Source organism: Galleria mellonella, unplaced genomic scaffold (assembly GCF_026898425.1).
Source record: "Galleria mellonella isolate WM207_F2 unplaced genomic scaffold, CSIRO_AGI_GalMel_v1 utg874, whole genome shotgun sequence".
Lineage (NCBI taxonomy): Eukaryota > Metazoa > Arthropoda > Insecta > Lepidoptera > Pyralidae > Galleria > Galleria mellonella.
The window spans coordinates 1,095,503-1,115,997 of NW_026442167.1; the positions used below are offsets into that span (position 1 = coordinate 1,095,503).

General features: G+C 37.6%; 1 protein-coding gene across 7 annotated transcripts; it reads left to right on the forward strand.

The window, feature by feature from the left end:
* The first annotated feature begins 297 nt into the window (after positions 1-297).
* Positions 298-19,950, forward strand: LOC113517153 (synaptic vesicle glycoprotein 2C-like). 7 transcript variants are annotated; one of them, XM_052902186.1, is made up of 12 exons: positions 298-553; positions 3,254-3,439; positions 4,243-4,404; positions 6,154-6,316; positions 6,801-6,922; positions 11,129-11,367; positions 12,122-12,264; positions 13,063-13,186; positions 14,559-14,697; positions 16,292-16,448; positions 17,862-17,989; positions 18,870-19,950. In XM_052902186.1, the coding sequence occupies exons 2-12, from the start codon at positions 3,370-3,372 to the stop codon at positions 18,947-18,949; spliced, it is 1,527 nt and encodes a 508-aa protein (XP_052758146.1). In that variant the 5' UTR covers positions 298-553; positions 3,254-3,369; the 3' UTR covers positions 18,950-19,950. The 7 variants fall into 7 exon arrangements, with proteins under 7 accessions (XP_052758146.1, XP_052758145.1, XP_052758147.1 ...); XM_052902185.1 differs by having other exon boundaries at positions 298-535; XM_052902187.1 differs by having other exon boundaries at positions 298-494.
* The last annotated feature ends 545 nt before the right edge of the window (positions 19,951-20,495 follow it).

A 20,495-nucleotide genomic window follows, 5' to 3' on the forward strand; every position in this document is an offset into this window, starting at 1 on the left:
TAGACTATTTTTAAATGGCGTATTTACATAAACATACCTACTGTTATAGTTTTGGTGTGATGTTAGAACAAATACACAGACACTGACATAAAATCTCTAAAAATTCCCCTTCTATTGGTCTTATTAAAACCCTTCTTATCAATTTTTCTCTAATATTTCTCTTGTACAGACCTTTTACCTTTTACTCGTCCACTTACAATATTATTAGTAAGATAAAATAAATTATAAATTAACGACTTACCTGGCAACATTACTCCGAAATGGATACAGAGTACTATATTTAGTTAGTAGTGCATACCATAGGCTCGCGGCTGATTGTGTAGCCGGTTCACGGAACATTGTAATACCACGTCGCGATAATAACAATGTGATAAAAGAACACGTGTTTCTACCAATATTGTCTTTCATCAACACGTAGTAGTGTGTAAAAATATTGGAGAGAAAATATTGTACATTAAAATCTAGTTTGTGATGTATATATATTTTTTTGTAACGTCAGTATCGCGGGCAATGACACCACTATAAATTAAACTACGTATGTTTATATTTTCAAGTAATATCAATCGGAAACATTGACTTAATTTTTTTTTGTTTTTTCTTCTTGTATGTTATTAATATTACGTAGAAAAAAAAATAGGTTCCAATTTTAAAATTTAAAAGTACAGCTTGTTATTAAAAGACAGTGGATATATTTTGTAACAATTGTCAAAATCAAATTACCAACACTTTCCGAGGCGAAATTGGAAACGCAGCGAATTAACGCGTGTGCGATTCGCCGTTGGCCGATTTTTAAGATCCGTGACATTGTACTCGTATTGTTGAAATAAGGTTGTTTGTTTGTTAGCCACGTGTTATCGTCATTAGAATATCTAAAAACTTAATTGTATTAATAAAATAAACCGGTCAAGTGCTAGTCGGACTCGCGCAACAAGCGTTACGTACAAAATCATCAAGTTTAATTTTTTTTTTTTTGTGAAATAACTACATATTTACGGTTTTCGGATTTTTTCCTTTACTTGTACTAAATGACATTGCTTTTTTTTATTTTATGATTCTAGATCAACGGGAAGTACCCCATAGGTCTTAAATCCCTTTGTGAATATCAAAATATGCGATATAACTAGAATATAAACGGCCGTATCTTTTGTTTTTGATTGCGTCGATTTAGAAGCTTGATTTTTTCACTGCTTTAAGAGATTGCAGGCCTGAGTATATGATATTAATTTCAACTTGATACCTCCACGCGTTTCTAAGAAAAAGGGTCTTGACAGGCGAACGGACCGACGAATGGACAGACAATGAAGTGATCCTATAAGGGTTCCGTTTTTCCCTTTGTTCGTACGGAACCCTAAAAAGATATAATAATAATAATAATTTATTTACAATATATTGGTGATTGCTAGTAGCAGATCTTAAGTTACAGTTGTTCAGCAATATTTACCATTTCGGTGTGTAAATGTTTTTTTTTTTTTTACAATATCCAAAATAATAGTCATAATAACATCAACAAAACCAAAAACTTTAAATTACAATCACGAATAATAAGTCAATGTTATGCCTTGTAAAATGTCAAGTATCACAAATTATATCTATTCAAAAAGTCTTTCACAGAATAGAAACATCCATCAATTAGGTAGTCAAACAATCTTCCCCTAAACTGTGTGTTGGTCAAATTTTTAACATTATCAGACAATTTATTATATATTTCAATAGTCATGTAAAATAATTATTTCTTTGAAACATGTTAAGTCTCGTGTGTCGGTATTTCTAATTTATTTTGAATTATTTGACTTCTATTTGTGGATTTAATTACAGCATAAACATTACGTTGACATTGGTATTGTTAAATGTTAAAAAGTAATGCATGCATAAGTAAAACGTGACTTGCGAATTGCATGACATTTCCGTTGTACAAGTTTCCATTTATTTATTTTTTTTTTTTTAATTTTTTTATCATTATTCTTACTAATACTATAAATGAGAAAATGAGTTTTTTTTTTTTTTTGGATGAAAATGGTATGGTAACCCCGCCTGCGCTAACGGGATACGCTGGCGGAGCACCAGTGAAGGGTGATAGATGAGAATGAAAACAGGCCAGTTAGCCCATCATGATGAATTCATCAGGGATTAACCATGATAATTTCCAGGGAGAACCGCGAGGTGGTCGACCTGGTTGGGTATATTGCTAGCAATGGGATTCTCAGTCTCCATTACTAACAATCCCTTTTCGCACCGAGGAAATGAGTTTGTTTGTTTGTTACCTCTTAATGACTGAACCAATCACTATCAAATTTGGTATATTGTACTATATGGAACGAAGAAGAATACGTCTAGGCTATTTTTTAATACCGCTCAGTGAATATATCCTGAATACACAGACGAAGCCGCGGGTAAAAGCTAGTAATTTCATTAAATTTATATTAATATCATAACTTAAATGTATTTTTTTTATACGACTTAGAATGGCAAACAAGCTGACGGCCCACCTGATGGAAAGTGGTAACCGTCGCCTATAGACATGAGCAGTACTTTGGACATAACAGAGTATACTGTTTCGCCCATGATACCGCCCATGCGTTGCCATTCCTAAGGACTCAAGTGTTATTCCTCTGTACCCAGTAATCTACCTACCTACCTGGGCATGTGCAATCATTCCATCATTGTCAACATATCAGCCGTTACTGTGCACTGTTGAATATAAGCCTCCCCCTTGGGGGGTTTTTCTAGTAGTTGCCACACTTGCCAGGCGGATTGGAAACCGTAGTGCCCTGTAAATTCACTGACAAAACGTGTGGTGTCAACATAGAATATGCCACCCCTTCCTTTGGCAGCAGCGTCCCTTTTAAAACATCCCTTAAGCTTGACCACGGTCGCCGATCCGCCTGCCAAGCGTGGCAACTACTGGTAAAACCCTCCTTATGGAGGATTTTTTTCTATATAATCTAAATTATATATATAAAATAAAAAAATCTGATTGTTAAATAAGATTTATAGTGATAACAAAACGATACCTGTACTGGAATAGAGCTGACTGGAAGAAAATGCATGAATTAATTGCCCCGAAACGACAATATAGGAAACTCATATATATATATATATATATAAAAATGTGTGACTTGCATAGATACCTCTGTATGCTACAACGTCTGCTAATTTCGAACCGATTTCGATAATTCTTTTTGCAATCAATAGGATTTTCTTTTCTGCTGGTTCTGTAATAATTTTTTTTACGTGTCAATTTGTCACTTTTTAGGGAGCGAAATATTAAATTATTTGACTTAGTTTTAAAATGAAAATCAAGATTTTATGTTAGTACGAACTTAAGGTTAATCAGTAATTAAATAAATAAATAAAACAATTATTGTAAAAATGGAATATGAGAAATCAATGGATGGCAAAAAGCGGGAGCTGTTCTTTGAAGACGCTTTTGAAGTTGCTGGTAAGTAACTTTGTTTAGTAACAGAGAAGAGCAAAATATGTTATAACTAGGCCCTGTTAGGGGGAAAGGGATTGTTAGTAATGGACACTGAGAATCCCATTGCTAGCAATATACCCAACCAGGTCGACCTCCTCGCGGTTCCCCCTGGAAACTATCATGATTAATTCCTGATGAATTCATCGTGATAGGCTAATTGGCCTGTTTTCATTCTCATCTATCACCCTTCACTGGTGCTCCACCAGCGTATCCCGTTAGCGCAGGCGGAGTTAACGTGACCATACCATTTTCACTCAAAAAATAAAAAAAAAAACCGAAAATTTGCTGCCAAAAGTACTAATAGCCAATTATTTTCAGTCAAAACTACTTTTGACTGATTTTACTAGTCAGTAGTACTTTTGGTTAAGAGATTTGACTGCAATATATATATTGATATTTTTATATATATATATATATATATATATATATATATATATATATATATATATATATATATATATATATATATATATATATATATATATATATATATATATATATATATATATATATATATATATATATATATATATTGTCCATATCATTTATTAAAACTCATAATACTCCTCACGAGTTTAATTTCTCGAGATTTTTCACATAAAGGGAATGTATAGCTAAGTAACTGACTGGTAGCCTATCTGAGAGAAAATAACGACCATTTTCTATAGAAATGTCTGTTACAAAATATACTTTGACGACACAGCACCTTTCAAACGAGAATCCTCGCAAGCTTCCTATCCTGAGGACTTATGTACTTTTGTTTCCAGGTCATGGGAAATTCAACCACTTGGTGCTTTTCACCAGCGGTTTAATACTGCTAAACGTGTCAATGGAGTCTCTTGGTATGAGCTATGTAATCACTGCAGCCGAATGTGATTTGCAGCTTACCAACGAGCACAAAGGTCTGGTCAATGCTGCAGCGTTTATTGGTAAGTCAATATTGAAATGGCGTGAAATGCTTAATTTTGACTTAATACACGTGCAAAGCCATCATTATATGTTATCTATCCACTGCTGAACATAGGCCTCCCCCTTAAGGAGGGTTTTGTTAGTAGTTGCCACGTTTGGCAGGCGTATTGGCAACCGCAGATAGGCTTTGGTGATGTTTCAAGAGAGACGTTGCTGCCCACTCCTCGACCACTAGGTTTTCTTAGGAAAGAATAGGTACCATGGTGCCATGGAAAGGTACCATGGGTAATATAGTATATTTTATGATTTGGATCACTTTTAATCAGTTGGACCGTCAGCTTGTTTTTTTTTTTATACAACTTAGAATGGCAAACAAGCTGACGGTCCACCTGATGGAAAGTGGTGACCGTCGCCTATGGACATGAGCAGTACCATGGACATAACAGAGTATACTGTTTCGCCCATGATACCTCCGATGCATTGCTATTCCTGGGGACTCAGGTGTTATTCCTCTGTACGCAGTAAATTCACGCCGTATCCTACCCTTCAAACCGAAACACAGCCATGCAAACACAGCTGCTTCACTGTTGAGACACGAATAGGACAGAGGTACCCAAGCAATCGACTTTTGTACAAAGGTTCCCTTGCATTGTTTCAGCAGGTGATAACAATGCCATGCGATTAGTTAATGTCAGCTGTTCATTCATTGGACACATTTTTAGGGTACTTCTCCAATATTATGGTATAACGTATGTCAAAAGTACTTTTGACTGGTTTTGCTAGTCAATAGTACTTTTAACTGCTTAAGAGTTTCGACTGCAAGATATATACTACCCACTGAGATATAGATTTCGGCCTAGTTCGATGGCTAGTAGATCTAATTATATGTATGTAATTTATTATTCAAAGTTATTATTATTTATTAACCTTTACAAAAATTCACATCTCCCCTCTTAAGGAGAGGAGATGGCAAACTAACCCCCGGCAGAAACACAGTCGGCCGGGGTTCAGGGCCTCAGGGAGAGAAACCGGCGTACAATGCGGGCAGTATCTCAGAGCACCGCTTTCTGCATCTTTCCCGAGAGTGAGCCGCCTCGGAGTCCCAACCGTCTGAGATATTGTTCCAAACTGGTTGAGATAAGACCGTTCAAACGATTGGAATGAATGCGGTGGACGTCACCCCCCATATTTCGGTCACCTCGTGAGCAAGGCCGAGATATTTTCTCTTTTTCTCGGTTTCGGCTTTCACGAGGTTCTCGTCATGCGGTATGGTGACAACCACCAAAAAACACCCTTGAGGGCCCGATTCATCACCACGATATCAGGTTTGTTCGCAAGAACTGTACTGTCCGTGATGATGGATCGGTCCCAGTAGAGCCTGACGTGTCGCTTTCAAGGACCGGCTGGGGCTCGTACTTATTAAACGGCAACCTCTCATTCGCGAGGCCTTACTTCAGAGCTAGCTCTTGATGGAGTATTTTGGCTACCTGGTTGTGTCTGTGCAAATGCTCAGTGTTGGCAAGAGCTGAACAACTCGAAAGCACATGTCTGAGTGACTCTCCGGGATGGCGACATGCCCGACAGATGTCCTCAGTGCCATTCTTCAGAATGTGCTTTCGGTAATTGTTCGTCTTAACCACCTGATCCTGTATTGCACAGACAAAACCCTCGGTCTCTCCGAAGAGATCACCGAACTGTAGCCAGTGCACGGAGGTCTTCGTGTTTTTATTATTATTATTAAAATACATGTAAAAATGTTCTTTCTGTAGGTATCATCAGCACATCTTTCCTATGGGGTTACCTAGGTGACAAGTTGGGCCGCAGGACGGTCATGCTGCCGGCTTTGGTGTTGTCAGCCGTCTTCTCAATAGCATCGTCCTTCTCCACCAGCGTTTGGATGCTGGTGGTGTTACGGTTCTTAACTGGATGCCTGTAAGTTTAATTTTAACTTATATATATTACTAATATAAATGTTAAAGTGAGTTTGTTTGTTTAAGCGTTTCCTCTTGACGCCTTAACGTCTTTACCAATCATATTTAATTTTTTTTATACAACTTAGAATGGCAAACAAGCTGAGGGCCCACCTGATGGAAAGTGGTAACCGTCGCCTATAGACATGAGCAGTACCATGGACATAACAGAGTATACAGTTTCGCCCATGATACCCCCCATGCGTTGCCATTCCTGAGGACTCAGGTGTTATTCCTTTGTACCCAGTAAATTCACGCCATATCCCACCCTTCAAACCGAAACACAGCCATGCAAACACAACTGCTTCACGGTTGAAACACGAATGGGACAGAGGTAACCAAGCAATCGACTTTTGTACAAAGTCTCCCTCTGGTTTTAATCTCGGTAATTTCAAATTGTATAAAAAATTTAATGATTACAATGTTTTTGTGATAATGCCTTACAGTGTATCAGCGTCCAGTGCAACAGTGTATGCTTATCTTGGAGAGATGCATACGAACACGCGCCGCGCCTCGTCTATAGCTTGGGGCTCCATCTTTATATCCTTATCATTCATCATATTGCCAGGTCAGTCACAAGTATCTCATTGTAGCTTTATACCAGTTTTTTTTATACCGGTTTCAGGAATTACATTTCTGGATTTGATATTTGGTAACTAAGTTATAATTAAAGGGTTTTTTTAATGGTAATTTAAAAACCAGAGGGAGACTTTGTACAAAAGTCGATTGCTTGGGTATCTCTGTTCCATTCGTGTTTCAATCGTGAAGCAGTTGTGTTTGCATGGCTGTGTTTCGGTTTGAAGGGTGGGATATGGCGTGAATTTACTGGGTACAGAGGAATAACATCTGAGTCCTCAGGAATGGCAACGCATGGGGGGTATCATGGGCGAAACAGTATACTCTGTTATGTCCATGGTACTGCTCATGTCTATAGGCGACGGGTACCACTTTCCATCAGGTGGGCCGTCAGCTTGTTTGCCATTCTAAGTTATATAAAACAAAGGGTGATAATGGAATAGTAACCCCACCTGCGCTATCGGTATACACCGGCGGGGCTCCAGTGAAGGACGATAGGTGAGGGTGAAGCAGGTCAGTTAGCCCATCGTGACGAATTCAACGAGAATTGTTCACGATGGTTTCCAGTGGGAACTACTTAGAGCTCAACCTTGTTGGGTATATTGCTAGCCTAAACCGTCTTTAAAAAAAAACGTTCAAGCTCACTTTTTTACTTTAACCGAGCAGTAAGTGTTTTATATTATTCTCAATTTCGTGTATAATATAGTATATATCATATATGTGTAAGTATATTTGTTATCCATATATATTTATTCGTTTATATATGTAGTTTTAGTATGTATGTATATCAATAATTAGTAGTACCGCATTCGAGTATTGTGACACTTCCCTATGGTTGACTGGGAGAGAATGCTTTTAGCATTAAGTCCGCCATGTACACATATTTGTACTAATGAATAAATAAATAAATAAATTTATATGTTTTTCTCGTGAAATTGTTTTGAGGCCAGCAAATGTTTTCAATTCTATTTTATTGTATTATCAGAAGTAATTACGATTTACCATATTTGTAAGTATAGTAGTTCTTGTATCGTTATGAATTACGTCAAAGCATTACATCAAGTGATGTAGTTGGTATAAGTTGTTTTATCAACACGTGTTAAGGTCGGATGTCAACCAGTCAGTCATTCTTTATTCACATTACGTTTGTCTAAAACTGATTCGATTCATAGTTCGTAGTGTTTTTTTTTTTTTGTTAATGGACGATAATGGAATGGTAACCCCGCCTGCGTTATCGGTATACGCTGGTGAGGCACCAGTGAGAGACGATAGGCGATAAAAAGTACGACAGATGGACTATCTGCATTGTGACGAATTCTATGAGAATTTGTTATGTTGGTTTGCAGAGGGAACTGCGTGGATGTCGACCTAATACTAACAATCTCAATAAAAAATAATTACTCGGCGGGCTATGGAGAGAGCTGTGATCGGTGTTTCTTTGGAGGATATTTACAAAAGAATCAAAGTTACCGATATAATCCGAAAGATGAGCACGCTGAAGTGGTAATAGGCTGGTCACATAGCTCGATGAATCGACAACGGATGGGGAAGAAAGGTTCTTGAGAGGCGACCCCGTAGTCGAGACCGAGTGACGTCCTCAAATGCATTGAAGGGAGTCAGTAAATGCAGGTGGCTCAGGATCGTTCCTAATGGCAGTCTATGGGGGAGGCTTATGTCCAGCAGTGGACGGATAATGGCTGAAATGTTGATGATGATGAAGGCTATTATTAAAGCTACATTGCTATTACATACATACATATCTGTCACGCCTGTCTCACGGATAGGCAGAAACAATGGAACGCCAAATGCTTCGATTCAAACAAACCTCTTTCGCTTCCTCCACATTCATCAATCTTTTCATACACGCTCGCCGGTTACGGGCACTTTTAATTTGGCCCTTCTTCAGCACGTCGCCTATTTGGTCGACATACGTCCGTCTAAGGCGACCCCTACCGACATCTCCATTCATTCTTACTCGATAAATCTCTCTCGTAATCCTTCTTCCATTCATCCTCTCCAAATGACCGAACCAACGCAACATTCCCTTTTCTATTTTATGTCACTACATCGTCTTTCAGTCAACACTTCTCTCTATTTTACTTCTATTTATTTATTTAATACTTTATTGTACACATTAGTTATAAAAATATGACAGTGGTAAACAAAAGTACAGAGGCGAGCTTAACTCTGATAGAGTTTTCTTCCAGCAACACCCAAAGTGGAAAAGAGCATCAATGTCAGCGGATACAGCAGTGTACAATTTTTAAACAGCCAACATTAAATGAATTACATTATATTTTATCGTACAAATACACATATACATATACATAAATATATACCTACATCTATGCATATACATACACATACATACACATATACATACAATATACGTACATATATATAGATAAATAAATATATGTTCATAGAGATAGAAGATGCTCTTTATGTCTTTACAAAGTCTTACTTCTACTTTGCTATTATGAATAATATTTACTTATTCCTGCTTACGTACCTATTATGTTTGCTTAGATGTATATATTGTTGTGAAACTGTTGTGATTCTTTTAGTTTCTCAGTCAATGAGTCACGACAGCCGATAGTACGGTTTCGGTAAGAAATGCTATAAAACAAAATTTTTCGGAGTTTTTTCTGGAAAAATAGAAGATTAAAATCAGATGCCTCATTATCTAATATATAAAATACTCGTGTCACGGTGTTTGTTACCAAACTCCTCCGAAACGGCTTTACCGAATTTCATGAAATTTTGTGTGCATATTCGATAGGTCTGAGAATCGGCCAACATCTATTTTTCGTACCCCTCAATGATAAGGGTGACCCATACCCTAAAAAAATTTTTTTTATTTTTTTTGACAATTTTTTTTTTATTATTATTTAAATATGATTTAGCATTGAAAAATACATACAAATTTGCAAGATGACAATTGAATATAATAATTGTAGTACGATATATTTTCATGTATAGTTCTGAAAATAATGTATATGGTAAAACAACGTTTACTGAGTCAGCTAGTTTTTATATGTATAATGCCAACTTAGGATTACATTTAGGACGTGAAAAAGTTCATACGAAGTGCCACTGTCTTTCAGTTAACTGTCCACTGTTGAACATTGGGCTCCCCCATAAGAGGGGTTTTGCCAGTACTTGCCACGCTTCCCATGCATACTGTGTGTATTTATTAATATTATTGAAAGACGGGATTTTTCAAGCAAAAAAACCTGTAAAACTGCCAACTTTTTCTTGATCTTTTGTGTTCGCCCTTTTTTTTTTAAGTTCGCTACTAATTCCTATTAATGATAGGAATTTTAAGATGTTTTTTTTTAGGAATTTTATTGTGTATATGTCCAGGAAGTATTTTATTAGAAGGAGACCTGCTGGAATATTTTTTAAAAAGTTTTTTTTCGTTCTGTAAGATAACTGAGATTTTTAAATTCAATGTAAATTAATAATGTAAATTATCATATCATTTTAATTAATTTAAATGATTATAGTTTACATAAATCTTCGCATTATTTCTTTTATAATACACAAAACATGTAATGCGCGGTTCCACCTGGAAACTATCATGGTTAATTCCTGATGAATTCATCATGATGGGCTAATTGGCCTGTTTTCATTCTCATCTGTCACCCTTCACTGGTGCTCCGTTAGCGTATCCCGTTAGCGCAGGCGGGGTTACCATTCCATTTTCACCCATAAAAAAAAACACATATATAATGTGAAGCTGACTAGCCCACACGAAGAAAAGTGGTAACAGTCACCAATGGACATGAATAGCACCATTGATATTACAGAATATAATGTCTTTTAAAAACACATCCAGGAATTGAAAATAGCATTCCATCTACAAAAATTTCTATAAAAATTGTTGATAATAGATTTTTTCTCTCGCGCCAAAAGTCAGAATATTTTAAATGACCACTTTCTAGGTTTTTTTTATGGATGATAATGGAATGGTAATCCCGCCTACGCTGACGGTATATGCAGGCGAGGCACCGGTGAGGGATGATAGGTGAGGATAAATGGGCAGGTCAGTTAGCCCATCGTGATGAATACACCTGGAACTTAGCCCAATGATTTCCAGAGCCCACGTGGAGGTCAACCTGACAGGGTATATTGCTGGCAATGGGACTAGTACTGAACGCATTACTAATAATCCCTTCTTCCCCCAACTTTCTAGGTTTGGCGTGGCTGATCATTCCTGGAAAGTGGTCGTTTTTCCTTGGCAGTATAATGATTGTACCGTGGCGCGCTTTTGTCTGGGCCTGGTGTGCGCCAGGACTGATGGCGGCTATCGCATTACTGTTCCTGCCTGAAAGCCCTCGGTACCTGTTGGCTGCAAAAGGCCCTGATGCTGCGATGTCAGTACTGGCGAAGATGTATGCTTGGAATCGTGGTGCTTCGGTTGACAATTTTCCAGTAAGTATTTGCTTTTTTTATGTATATATATATCGCGCTTGTAAATTACATTGTTAATGGATTTATAAATATTACATCTTCATATCATATATATATATATATATATATAGAAGAAAGAAAGATAGAAGAATCATATATTTATATGATATATGATTCTTCAAGTGGAAGGTAAATAGCTAACTTTTGGGTAAGCACACTTCAATTTGGGTCTTACGTCATTTGCATCAGGTGAGGCAAGACCTATATAGAATAGGTTTTTTTATGCAACTTAGTATGGCAAACAAGCTGATAGTTCACTCCATAGAAAGTGGTAACCGTCGCCTATAACTGTCGCGTATAGACATGAGCAGTACCATGGATATAACAGAGTTTACTGTTTCGCCCATGACACCTCCCATGCGTTGCCATTCCTGAGGACTCGGGTGTTATTCCTCTGTACCCTGTACATTCACTGCCATATCCATATCCACCCTTTAAACCGAAACACAGCCATGCAAACACAACTGCTTCACGGTAGAAAGAACGAATGGGACAGAGGTACTCAAGGAAAGGACTTTGTACAAAGTCTCACTCTGGTAAAAAAGTACCGGCCTCAAAATGGGCGCAACAGTATAGTCTGTTATGTCTATAGTACTGCTAATATCTATAGGCGACGGTTACCACTTTCCATCAGGTGGGCCGTCAGCTTGTTTTCCATTCTGAGTTGTATAAAAAAAAAAATTAAAAACCGTAATTTTTTTTTATTTTCTCTCAGGTGGAGAAAATATTGACAATGAGTGTGGAGTCACAGAAAACAGGTTTCGTCGGCGCCCTCAAGAACATAAGTCTAATGTTCAGACCACCTCTGCTGCGATGTGTGCTCATCTCACATATATCCATGTTTGCAGTTTTCATGCTGTTAGTAACGTATCGTTTGTTTTTTTTTAATGAGTGATTATGATATGGTAACCCCACCCGCGCTATCGGTATACACTGGCGGGGCACCAGTGAGAGATGACTGATGAAGATGAAAGTAGGCCAGTTAGCCCATCCTGACGAATTAAACTAGAATTAGCCACGATGGTTTCCAGGGGGAACCACGTGGAGGTTGACCTGACAGGGTACATTGCTAGTAATAGGGCTATTTGACTTCATTATTAACAATCCCTTTCCCCCAAGTAATGTATAGTTACCAAGGTTTTTGTTTACTATACCACTAAGGCGGCAATCAAGGATATTAAGCCCACCTTTTTTTTATGCAACCTAGAATGGCAAACAAGCTGACGGCCCACCTGATGGAAAGTGGTAACCGTCGTCTATAGACATAAGCAATACCATGGACATAATAGAGTATACTGTTACGTTCATGATACCTCCCATTCGTTGCCATTCCTGAGGACTCAAATGTTATTCCTCTGTACCCTGTAAATTCACGCCATATCCCACCCTTCAAACCGAAACACAGCCATGCAAACACAACTGCTTCACGGTAGACACACGAATAGGACAGAGGTACCTAAGCAATCGACTTTTGTACAGTCTCCCTCTGGTCTCTATGTCTCTATGTTTTTAAAACACTGTTATTGGCACTGTAAGATCTATTGTTCAAAAATTGTAATGTATGTTGTGTAATTTATTTAGTAAATGGCTGTTTGTTGGCATAAATAAATAAAAAAAATTGTTCCAATTTATTAAAATTTGTCAAAATTGTTCCAGCTCGAGTGGCTTGTATGTATGGGTGCCGGAAATTTTGAACAATATCCTCCAAAGTACCAGTGAACGCAGCATTACGATCTGCGAAATTATCCACGAGAAGATAAGAAAGGAAAGGGAATTGACTGTAAGCCATCAGTAAGATAGACACGTTTTAATAGATCAGTTATATCAATGTGGACCGGGTCGTGGCATCATCGTCGTCATTTCAGCTATTCTAGATAGATAGATAACCTTTATTACCAGTATTAAGAAAATAAAAAATTAAAACAACAAAAAAAAAAAAAAACAATTAATGTTGCTGGTAATAGGAGCCGCCTCAGCTGTTGCTATATATGTACAGCTCCAGCGAGATGTACCTATATTATAGCGCTGATTTTCAGGCGGCCCCTTAACTCCTTTACCTTTAGCATGCGTGTGGGTCGCCATTACCTATTTCTCGGTTGGGAGACTCGACACTCTTAACAACAAATACATAAAACATTACAACAAATACATAAAACTATCCGTCCACTGCTGGACATAAGCCTCCCCCATAGACTGCCATAAAGAACGGTCCTGAGCCACCTGCATCCACTGACTTAGTGCAGTGCAATGCATTTCAGGTCGTCACTCCATCTAGTGGGGGACCGTTGGGCTTCCTATATTATGGTTGAACACAACGATGTCCGGCTTATTCGTCATACTCGTTAACGGGTACTTCTAGTAGGTACTGGTCTGTTCGAGAATGCTGTGATTGATTGTAGTTTAGTATTTTTTTATTTCTTTCTAACATAAGTATGTGATAGTCATTTTACCTATTTATATATTTTTTTGTTGTAATCTTAACTTTTATTTGAAAAAAAAGTATCAGCTATGTTTCTTACACCTTTTACTGGTACTTTGCCAGTATAAACCAATGGTGCAGGCGATGGCAGGGGATTCAGAATCATACAACCGTTAACTGTCAATTGCTGAATGTAGACTTTCCCCATAAGGGAGGGTTTTACCAGTAGCTACCACTCTTGGATGGCACATTGGCAACCGTTTGGCTGTTTGGCTTTACTAATGTTTTAAGAGAAACGCTGCTGTACATCTTTCGATCATTAAGTTCACTTTATATAAGATTATTTATAGTAAAAGCTCCTTATTCACGCTTCCTTTATTTGCGTCTTCACTACTACTTCACTTCGCGGATTAAAAAATTGCGACCCAATTCCTATATTCGCGGCTAAAGATTCCTATATTCGCGGATCTAATCGGTACATATTATTAAAAAGGATTATGTGTCCTTTGTAAATATCGTGTCGGCAAACAGACTAATAAAAAAGTAAAACAGACTTTATTACAACTATGTCTAGAGTACGTTGTCAAATGCTATCGCCGTTGTATTAGTGGTTCGGTTTTCTATATTCACGGTTTCTATATTCGCGGCATATTTACGGAACGTATAAGCCGTGAATAAAGAGCTTTTACTGTATATTATTTTGATACATTATTCAATACATTTTGTATGACAGCTTCAGGTCAACAGCACGTGCACAACGGACGTGTCGGTGGGCGTGTTTCCCATATCTATGGGGATGGGACTCGTGTTCGCACTAACGTACTTCGCCATTGGTTTGTTTATAAACAAGATTGGCAGGCAGATATTGTACTGTAAGTATTTTATCCATCTATTACGATAGTAGGTCCCATATGGGCAAAGAGAACTGAGTGACAATCACATCTTGGGTGTATTTATTTCAACACAGAATAGAATAAAATGTTAACACCTGAGTCCTCAGGAATGGCAACGCGTGAGGCGTATCATGGGCGAAACAGTATACTCTGTTATGTCCACGGTACAGCTCATGTCTATAGGCGACGGTTACTATCCATCAGGTGGGCCGTCAGCTTGTTTGCCATTTTGAGTTGCATAAAAAAAAGAGTCGCATCCAGCCATCTGTACGTTCAGATCTATCAAACTAAGTGACGGATTTGAATGCGGTTTTTAGCAATAGACAGAGTGTTTTAAGACGAAGTTTTAATATATTGTATATAGAAGACATACATATAATAGCAAGGATTAGCCATGCGAAGTCAGGGCTCTTAATATAATTCTTGCTTGCTTAATAAACTCTTGAATTTTCGTTTTTGCTCTCGTCGATTTGGGAACGAATTTTTTGAATAAACATAGGTTGTGTTTTGTAAAATGTAAATGCTTCAAAATGTTTGTTGTCATAGAACTCGGAATGGTTTGATGGCAGATGTTCGGTGCGTAATAAATTTTCTGTTTCGAACTACCAAGTTGATATTCTTGAGGGCGGAGATGTTTGGGCGATAATGGAATGGTAGCACCGCCCGCGCTATCGGTATACGCCGACGAGGCATCAGTGGAAAATGATAGGTGATAATGAACGCAGGTCTGTTTGCCCACCATGATAACTTCGACAAGAATTAACCATGATGGTTTCCAGGGGGAACCGCGTGGAGGTCGACCTGCTAGAGTATATTGTTACCAATGGGGCTATTAGACCACATTACTAACAATCCCTTTCCCACCTGAAAAAGCAGGTCAGTTAGCCCATCGTGATGTATACGCTTGGATACCAGCACGATGGTTTCCAGAGGGGACCACGAGAAGGTCGATCTGGTTGGGTATATTGCTAGCAATAGGACTCTTAGTCTCTATTACTAATAATCCCTTCCCCCAGTATACTGTGCTGGGGTATGATAAAGGAGGTTGGAATCAGGTCAGTTGGCCAATCATGATGACTTTACCTGGAACTACCGTGTTGGTTTTCAGATCAGATTCTCCCCCTGACATCCATTACCCTAACTAGTATATATAAATAGCGCAAGCAGAATTACCATTCCATTTTCATCTCTTAGGCGTTTCATTCTTTGAATTTTTTTACAACACAGAGGATAAACGAGATGGTAAGTGACTGGCGTCGCCAATGATCACCCACAACACGAACGGCATTGCTGGTGTGCTGCCGGCCTTTTAAAAAGGAATATGCTCTTTCCTTGAAGGTTATGATGTCGTATCGGTTCAGAAATACTGCTGCTGGATGTTGATTCCAAAGAGTGGTTGTGCGTGGAAGATCAATAGTGTTGTTCCTTCATTCTCGCTCTATGCTGCAAAGTTAGTTTGCGGAAACCATAACTGTGCGCGATTAGTATGTGAAGAAACTTGATCTAGTGTGTGAACCATGTTAAATATAAGGAAGTCTCCGTGTGGTAATGGTATGGTTATGGCTGTGGGCAGGTGGTATAATGGTGTGCTGTGGCGTGGCGACGGCGGGCGCGGCGCTGGTGCCGCAGGGTGGCGCGGCGACCGCGCTGCTGGTGGCGGCGCTGTGCTCGGGCTGTGCCGCCTCCATTCTTGCTGCCATCGCCGTGGACGTCTTCCCCACCTGTTTACGGTTAATATTCATTTAGAATGGCAAATATGCGGTCGGCCCACCTGATGCAGTGTGGCAATCGTCTATAGGGGGGAAGGATTGTTAGTAATGCGGGTTATCAGTCCCATTTGAATCCCATCAGGTATTGCAGGTGTTCATAGGCTACGGTAACCACTTACCATCAGGTGGGCCGTATGCTTGTTTGCCACCTCAGTGGTATAAAAAAAATTTAATAGTAATACACCCTGTCAGGTCGACTTCGAAGTGGTCCCCCCTGAAACTCGTGATTAATTCTTGTTGAATTCGTCACAGTGGGCTAACTGATCTGGTTTCATCCTCACCTATTACCACTCACTGGTGCCCCGCTTGTATATACCGACAACACAGACGGAACTACTATTCTATTATCATTTAAAAAAACCTTCTATAGGGTGGGGGGAAGGGATTGTTAGTAATGAGGTCTAACAGTCCCATTGCTAGCAATATACCTTTACAGGTCGACCCCCACGCAGTTCCCCCTGGAAATCATGATTAATTCTTTATGAAATCGCTACTATAGAACCAATTGACCTGTTTTATTTTCACCTATCATCCCTCACTGGTGCCCTGCCAGCATATATCGTTAGCACAGGCGGGGCTACCGTTCCGTTATCACCCATTAAGAACACTCCATCAGGGATGGGGAAAAGGGATTATTAGTAATGGGGTCAAATAGCCCCATTACTAGCAATATACCCTGTCAGGTCGACCTAGAATTAGCCACGCATGGTTCCCCGTGGAAACCATCGTGGCTAATTCTAGTACAATTCGTCAGGATGGGCTAACTGACCTGCTTTCATCCTCATTAGTCATCTATCACTGGTGCCCCGCCATTGTATATCGATAGCGCAGACGGGGTTACCATACCATTATCACCATTATGCTTTCAGTTACATTGGTTCCGTATTAATATATATATATATATATATATATATATATATATATATATATATATATATACTAGCTAACCCCGTAAACGTTGTTTTATTATTACCATACCTTACATACCATACCATACCATACATACCACTTATTGCGAAATATAAAAATCGCGATTAAAATACAGGGGTTGATCGTAAAACGATAAAAATTTAAAGTTGTGTGTATTTTTCAATGCTAAATAATAATAAAATAAAAATGGAAAAATTTGTTAAAAAAAGAAAATTTTTTTTGTTTTGGGGAGGGTCACCCTTATCATTGAGGGGTATGAAAAATAGATGTTGGCCGATTCTCAGACCTACCCAATATGCACACAAAATTTCATAAAAATCGGTAAAGCCGTTTCGGAGGAGTTTGGTAACAAATACCGTGACACGAGAATTTTATATATAAGATACTCATACATGGTTATTTTTTAATTTCTTTTTTTTACGTAATTTTTTTTATTCCTTGCAGGGCTATGGCAATGTGTGTGATGTACATGGTGGGGCGAACGGGGGCAGCTGTGGGCTCTTATGTGTTAGGCGCTACTCTCAACACATACTGTCTGACAGTTTTCATAGCCTTAGGAGCGTTCACTGCAGGTGAGTTTTTTGAGTTTATTCATTACAAACTAGTACATTCATCAATTCCTCAATTATAATTGAATATAACTGCATTTTAATTGACATTTAATGATTTTTTTTATTGCTTTATAAATTTAAAAGGCATCAACTCTAAAAGCCCCATCTGTTGTCTAAACTCTTTGCACTGTACTATTATCGAAACATTTTGGGTGCCATTTGTAATTTCCACTAATGTTCTAGTTTTTGAACCGACTTCCAAAAAGAGGTTCTTTATTCGGCTGTATTGTTTTGTGTTTGTTCTCATAACTCTATCAGTTCTGAACTGATATTTGATATATTTTAAAAATGCCTTTTACATAAACAAAGCGACACTGTTAACGAGTAACAGGGTTTGTATTTTATATTTATAGCCTATGTCCTTCTCCATCTATATATATATATATATATATATATATATATATATATATATATATATATATATATATACATATATATACATATATATATATATACATATATATGTATATATATATATATATATATATATATATACTATATATATATTTTGAGCCAGTATCCGCAATAGGATGTATTTGCCTCCAACTTGCTGGAGTTCGTCGAGTGACCACAGAGTATTTGTGTTCAGACTTTTTTTTGTTACAGTTAAGTCTTTTTATATTATTCTTGTTATATATGTGTAATATTCCTTTTTTTAATATGTTATTGTACTCATGCCTTCCTGGGTGAGGGTATTGGAAGACTGTAAGGCTCACCCAGAGGATGTAATAAATAAATAATATATATTTAGGGTCGAGAGACAAACAAACTCACTTTCATATTTATTATTTAGACTAGTATAGTATTATATTATATTAGTAAGGATTGGTTTAATTTTCAGGTTCGACGCTCCTTATTTTATTCTGGCCAAAGCCGGAGGAAGTGAGAGAGAAGATGGAAGAACAGGGATTAACATATTAAATATATATTTAACATCATAAGTAAAGGGCACAATAGATGTGCGCGTACCCATATAGGTATATAATATATAATTTTTCTAATTAGGTACCTATATTTAGGTATCTAAGTAGAAAAATAATTACTGCTGACTTTGGTCTACTGCTGCGTGAACAAAGAATGTTGCCTAAAAACGGACGGACACTAGAGGGCGACACTCATACGTATGTCTTATACCGTTAATGGCTGTTTTGATGGGTGAAAATGGTATGGTAACCCCGCCTGCGCTAACGGGATACGCTGGCGGAGCACCAGTGAAGGGTGATAGATGAGAACAGTTAGCCCATCATGATGAATTCATCAGGAATTAACCATGATAGTTTCCAGGGGGAACCGCGAGGAGGTCGACCTGGTTGAGTATATTGCTAGCAATGGGATTCTCAATCTCCATTACTAACAATCCCTTTCCCCCTACGTTAATGGCTACCACAGTAGTCCATTGTTGGACACGTGCCTTTCCTAAGACAAACAAGTAAATTATGGTAATATTTACATTTTTTATGGAGACTGCAATTTTTTTAGAGATCTACCAACGTCAAGTCAGTTATAGAGGTAACGTGGAGGAAAATATAATTGTATGAATAAATAAAAAAAAATACCATTAATTTTAAATTAATAATGTATGGATTTGATGAAATAGATCTGTTTAAATTTGTTTATTTCTGTTATAAAAAAATCTAATTTTCATACAAGTATTTTCATTTAGAAAAAGTCATAGATATAATTTTGAATCTATGATTATATCTAATTTTAATATATTCTGTATTTATTACCCATAGATAATAACTATTCTTTATCTATGTTTTTTTTTATATTATAAATGTTATATTACTATTTGGGCAAAACAGAAAAATACATTCCCAAAAATGAATCAGCAAATATTAAGACATGTCTTTTAACTTTATATAATTTATTTAAATGCCTTTTTTGGTATTTCACTAATATAATACGTTAAAAGTATTTTTATTCTCTATTTTTATAATAGTTTTTTTTTTTTATACAACTTAGAATGGCAAACAAGCTGACGGCCCACCTGATGGAAAGTGATAACCGTCGCCTATAGACATGAGCAGTACCGTGGACATAACACAGTATACTGTTTCGCCCATGATACTCCCCCATGCATTGTCATTCCTGAGGACTCAGGTGTTATTCCTTTGTACCCAGTAAATTCACGCCATATCCCACCCTTCAAACCGAAACACAGCCATGCAAACACAACTGCTTCACTGTTGAAACACGAATGGGACAGAGGTACCCACGTAATCGACTTTTTTTACAGTCTCCCTCTGGTAAAAGTTGTAAGTAGGTACTTAACTGACACTCAGTCTGTGAACCCAGTTGCCTCGAATAAGGTGCTTTGATAAAAATATATACGATATAAGAATATATCGAATTATAAATAATAAATGAAATATATGGAACTGAAATTTTGCTGACTGAATTTTGATGCTATAATTTTATGCATTAAGTGTTTAAGGATTTATTGGTTACACAGTTAATAAATTTT

Coding starts and splice junctions, on each gene's coding strand:
- LOC113517153 (XM_052902186.1), top strand. CDS start 3,370: ATGGAATATGAGAAATCAATGGATGGCAAAAAGCGGGAGCTGTTCTTT. Junction 4,405..6,153: donor CAATGCTGCAGCGTTTATTG/GTAAGTCAATAT, acceptor TTCTTTCTGTAG/GTATCATCAGCACATCTTTC. Junction 11,368..12,121: donor CTTCGGTTGACAATTTTCCA/GTAAGTATTTGC, acceptor ATTTTCTCTCAG/GTGGAGAAAATATTGACAAT.